The 5,568-nt window shown below is 44.8% G+C and overlaps 2 protein-coding genes across 2 annotated transcripts; one reads left to right on the plus strand and one right to left on the minus strand.

Moving 5' to 3' along the window:
• Positions 1–1,926: 1,926 nt before the first annotated feature.
• Positions 1,927–3,369, plus strand: ETH_00018405 (ankyrin repeat domain-containing protein, putative; the record flags this gene model as incomplete). Its single annotated transcript, XM_013380551.1, has 6 exons — positions 1,927–2,053; positions 2,227–2,294; positions 2,386–2,469; positions 2,583–2,627; positions 2,817–2,888; positions 3,280–3,369. The coding sequence occupies 6 exons, from the start codon at positions 1,927–1,929 to the stop codon at positions 3,367–3,369; spliced, it is 486 nt and encodes a 161-aa protein (XP_013236005.1).
• Positions 3,370–5,063: 1,694 nt separating this feature from the next.
• ETH_00018410 (uncharacterized protein) lies at positions 5,064–5,185 on the minus strand (the record flags this gene model as incomplete). The annotated part of the gene is made up of 1 exon (XM_013380552.1): positions 5,064–5,185. A coding segment is annotated over one exon (122 nt), but the record flags the coding sequence as incomplete, so codon positions are not given.
• Positions 5,186–5,568: the final 383 nt, after the last annotated feature.

Raw genomic sequence — 5,568 nt, forward strand, 5'->3', positions numbered from 1 at the left:
GCAGCAGCAGCAGCTAGTATGTAGACCGCCCTGCAGCAGCAGCCGCAGGTAGTATGTAGACCACCCTACAGCAGCAGCAGCAGCAGCTGTGTCTGTTGGCTGTGCCGCAGCAACTGGCTGCTGCTGCTGCTGCTGCTGCTGCTCCAGCCGCCTGTGCAGCACAAGGGCCGCTTGTTCCTGCTGCTGCAGCACCAGGCCCCGTGAAATACATGCGCTGCAGCAGCTGAAATAAAGAAACAATATAATTTAGTTAGCTGTCTTGCTGCTAAAGCTGCTGCTGCTCCTGCTGCTGCGGCTGCTGCTGGGGCTGCCGGGGCTGCTGGGGCTGCAGCTGCTGTTCGCTGCGGCTGCGCAGCAGCAAAAACCGCAGCAGCAGAAAAATAATAACAAAAATAAAATAAAAATATAAAATGAAATTCAAACAGCAACTTTAGACTGTTTAGGTGTGCGTACACCTAGGGAGTTGCTGCAGCAGCAGCAGCAGCAGCGGCAGCAACAGCAGCAGCAGCGACAGCAGCAGCAGCAGCAACACAGCAGCAGCAGCAGCAGCAGCAGCGGTCAAATTCTTCAACCGTGCAATTTGCTGCAGCTGCAGCAGCAACTCCGCCGCCGACACACGCTTCAGCTGCTGCCGTTGCAGAAGGAGGCAGCAGTACCGGCAGCAGCAGCAACAGCAGGCAGGTACAGAAGCAGCAGCAACAGCAGCAGCAGAAACAGCAGCAGCAACGACAGGAGCGGCAGCAGAAGCAGCAGCAACAACTGCAGCACGGATGTCTTCCTACGCGCCTCTAAGACCTTCTGAGGCTTTAGCCGAAGAGCTCTTCGCCTCCGTGGTGCTTAAACCCTAAACCCTAAACCCTAAACCCTAAACCCTAGCCCCTGCCAAACCGGAGCCCATCCTACGACACGGCCCGCCGAGAGCCCCCAGTTGCGCCTCTAGGGTTTGGAGCCCAGAGTCTAGGGTTTAGGGTTTGGGCCTTAGGGTTTAGGTCTTAGGGTTTAAGGCTTAGGGTTTAGGGTTTAGGGTTTAGGGTTTGCGGCAGGCGGGGAAAGGGCCCCCGGGGCTGCTGGCGGAAGTGTTTGAAAAAGGAGACAAAGAATTAATTGAAGCTGCTGTGTCTTTTAGAGACAAAGACAATCGTTTGCTGCTGCATGCAGCAGCAGCAGCAAACGACGCAGCAGCAATGCTGCTGCTGCTGCAGCACGGCGCAGACCCCACTGCTGCTGACGAGGTACGGCCCCCTGCTGCTGCTGCTGCTGCTTTTTGTGCTGCTGCTGTTCCTGCTGCGCCGGCGTTTCCCGCTGCTTGTGCTGCGTCTCCTGCCGCTGCTGCTTCTGCTGCTTGCCGTGTTTGCTGCTGGTGCTGCTGCTGCTGCTTTCCTGTTTTATTTTTTTGTGATTTATTTGTTCCAACGGCGCTGGATGTCGCTGCTGCTGCTGCTGCTGCAGCTGCTTTTCTGTTTCGTTCCTTTATGATTTATTTCCTCCTTCCTTTTTCAATTTGTGATTACCATGATTTAATTTAATATTTTAAATTTATTTTGGATTAGAATTGGGCCTTTGCCTCTGTGGGGAGTTGCTGCTGCTGCCGCTGCTGCCGCTGCTGCTGCAGCAGCGGCAGAGCGGCCGCGGCTGAAGTGCTCGGCAGCGCAGTTGGGCGCGTTTTGGGGCTAAAATGGATTTATTTTGACAAATTATTTAATTAAAATTAAAATTGGAGAAATTGATTGAAAATTAAACGCAAAATGGCGCTTTTTTCGCATTTTTGCTGCTGCCAGGGGGGGGTCACCGCGCTGCATGCATGCTGTGCGCGGGGCTTCACGGAGGGGGTGGAGCTGCTGCTGCCGTTCATAAAGTGCCAAATCGAAGCAAACAAGTCAAAAGAAATAAATAGAATAAATAAAATAAATGAAATAAGTGAAATAAATGAAACAAATGAAAAGGAGGACTCCGAAAAGCCCCGGGGGGCCCCACCAGAAGCCCCGAGGGGGCCCCTTGACCAGCTCACAGACACCGGAGGAAGTCCTCTTCTTTACGCGGCTTCCAAAGGCACGTAAACCCGAATCTAGGGTTTAGGGTTTAGGGTTTCGGGCCCAGGGGTTACCAGGGCCTGGGGACGTCGCTAGCTCGCGCCGGGGATCGCCGCTCCCGCTGCCCTGCTGCGGTGCTGCTGTTGCTGCTGCTGCTGTTAGGGTTTAGGGTTTAGGGTTTAGGGTTTGCGCGCAGGCCACCTCGACATAGTGAAGCTGCTGCTGGAGCACGGCGCCGACGTGAACCAAAAGGGATATGGAAATGTGAGTCGAGGGTTTAGGGTTTAGGCACCATCGCACCAGTAGAACTTAGGGTTTAGGGTTTAGGGTTTAGGGTTTAGGGTTTGCGGTGCAGCACACGGCGCTGTCCCGCGCTATCTGCGCCGGGCGAAAAGCTGTCATCAGTTTCTTGCTGACGGTGCCGGGAGTTGACCTCAACGTAAACCCTAAACCCTAAACCCTAAACCCTAATCCCTGAGCTTTCAGGCACTTTCGGCGCGGGCGCCCTTTTCGAGGGTTTAGGGTTTAGGGTTTGGAAGCGATCTGCTGCAGGTTAAGGAGACAGGCACGGGAGACAACTTGCTGCACCTCGCTGTGGTAAATTCTAAACCCTAAACCCTAAACCCTAAATTGGTGTTTTGGGGTTATTTTGCACCGTTTTTCAGCTGTTTTTTCAGTTTATTATTCCCGGAATATTTAAAAATTGTTAATTCATTTTAATTCGTTTTAATTCTTTTTTATTTATTTTTATTCTTTTATTCTTTTATTTTTATTTTTCATTTCCAGAATTCAGGACTAGCAGATGTCTACTGGCAAATCGCGCAGGCAGCGCCGCATCTCGAAGACGAAAAAAATAAAGTTCGTTTTTAATTAAATTAATTAAACTTATTAATTTAATTGGTTAAATTAAATTAATTAAAACAATTAATTTAATTTAATTTAATTATCTGTCTAATTTAGTTTGATTAGTTTAATGTAATTTAGTTGTTTGTTTGTTTCATTTTCTCTGTTTCATTGTTTATTTTGCTTTTTCATTTATTTGTTTTTTTGTTTGGCTGCCCGTCTGCTGAACTTCTCAAATTAATTTTTATTTTCGTTTTTTACTCTTGCATTTATTTACTATTTACTATTTATTTTAATTCATTTATCCAAATATATTATTTATTATATTTGATTATTTACTCTTAATTAATTTTATTTATTTATTTGTTTTATTTTATTTATTTCATTAAGTGCTGTCTGTACACAGGACGGAATGACTCCAGTGGGGACGGCGCGAATGGACTTCATGAAAGAACTGGAGAAAGAAATAAAGAATTTGAAAACAGAAGAAGAATAAATAAATAAAATGAATAAATAAGTTGAGTTAAATGGATAAATAAATAATAAAATAGAAATAGATAAATAAATTAAAATAAACAAAACAGGAAAAGATGAAACCACAAAGTGGCGGGGAAATGAAAAAGGCGTTTTCGAAAAACTTCGCCAACTGGCTCTTTTTGTTTTTGAAGTGAAATAAAACAAAACTAAACTAAAATAAATAAATAAAATGAATAAATAAATAAATAAAAAGAATTAAAAAAGAAATAAATGAAGGGTTTTCAAACGCTGATGGAGTCTGGCGGCCATTTGGTGAAGGGGGTTCTTTTGTGTCTCAAGAAGTTCGTCTTTTTCTGATATTCCTTTTTAGCCGAATTTAAATCATTTAAATAATTTAAATTATTTAAATTATTTAAATCATTTAATTCATTTATATCATTTAATTCTTTTAAATGGTTCAAATCGCCTTTTCCAGTTCCCAACAACGCCCCGCGCTCTTCAGGTGTACGTACACCCGAAAACTGCGCCAGCAAACGACTCAGCTGATTTTCTTTTTGCCCAAAAGACAATCTCTCCCACAAACACCTGCAGCATTAAATGGCATTACTTTTCCTTTATTTGTTTTATTAATTCCAAACAATGCCATTAACTTCATTTCTTCAATCCCTGAAGTGCCAATTGTCAGACAGCTGCTGCTTATCGCAGCAGCAGCAGCAGCAGAAAAGCAGCCCCCATACGAGCGGTTGCAGCAGCAGCATGGTCTGTAGCAGCAGCAGTAATATCTGTAGCAGCAGCAGCAAGAGCTGTAGCAGCAGCAGCAGTACAACCTACAGCAGCAGCAGCTATAATGGCAGCAGCAGTAGCACCTACACCAGCAGCAGCTATAACAGCAGCAGCAAGTACAACAGCATCAGCACCTATATCGGCAGCAGCAGCAGCTATAGCAGCAGCTATGACAGCAGCAGCAGCAGCAGCAGCAACAGCAAGACCAGCAGCAGCAGCAGCAGCAGCAGCAGCAGCAGCAAGGCCAGCAGCAGCAGCAGCATTACTTGTGAATAAGCGCAACATTAATTCCCAATTTGTTGAAAATGCGTTTTTTGCAAGCCAACAAACCAGAAGGCTTCGGACGCCCCGGCCCTGCAGCAGCAGCAGCAGCAACAACAGCAGCAGCAACAGTAGCAGCAGGTGAAGCCACAGGAATTGGGAAAAGGGGAACGCAGCAAAATTAAAGCAAGAAGAATTTTAAATAATGAAAATTAAAATGAAAAACTGAAAAGTGATTAGAAGGAAATAAAGAATAAATAGAAATAATTATAATTTATTTTAATTACTAATTAATTAATTGTAATTAATTAATTAAAATAAGTAAACTATAATTAATGAATGGCAATTAATAAATTGTAATAATAAAGTATAAATGCGCAGAAGAAAATAAACAGAAATGAGGGGGAAAACAAATAAACCCTAAACCCTAAACCCTAAATGACGGACAAGAATACACCAAATGAAAAGCAAATAAACAAAAGAAAATGAATTAAATAAGCAAAACAAAACAAACAAAATAAATAAATAAATTAAATAACTTAAATTAAATAAATATATTAGTTAAATAATTAAAATAAATAAATAAATATACCTAGAGGGTTTAAAGCGTCACATTCAATTGCCAAATTTAATTCTTTAAAATAAAAATCCGCAAAAAGTAAATGCTGCTCATCTTGCGGCCTTCCAAGAGAGTAATTCAAAAGCCCTTTGCTGTTGCTGCTGCTGCTGCTGCTGCTGCAGCTCAGCCGGCTCAGTGTCTGCTGCACGTCTCGCTGCAGCTCCTCGCTGCCCTGCAGCAGCAACAGCAGCAGCGGCAGCAGCAGAAAACAGAAGCAGCAACACAAGAAGCATTCCACGCCACGAACAGCAGCAGCACCAACAGCAGCAGCAGCTGCACCAAGAGCAGTAGAAGCAGTAGCAGCAGCAGCAGCAGCAGCACTGCACTTACTTGTTTGAGTCCTTTAATAAGAATAGAGTCTAACCACCGCAAATGTAAAGAGCGCTGAAACGCCATGGGCACCGCGCTGAAGACCCACAGCAGCAGCAGCAGCAGCAGCAGCCGCACGAGCAGCAGCACCAGCAGCAGAAGAAACGGCAGGAGAAACGACGCCAAGGCGCCCACTCACAGCAGCAGCAGCAGCTGCAGTATCCACAGCAGCAGCAGCTGCAGCAT

The sequence above is a fragment of the Eimeria tenella genome, genomic scaffold, assembly GCF_000499545.2.
Source record: "Eimeria tenella Houghton genomic scaffold, Eth_scaff701, whole genome shotgun sequence".
NCBI lineage: Eukaryota > Apicomplexa > Conoidasida > Eucoccidiorida > Eimeriidae > Eimeria > Eimeria tenella.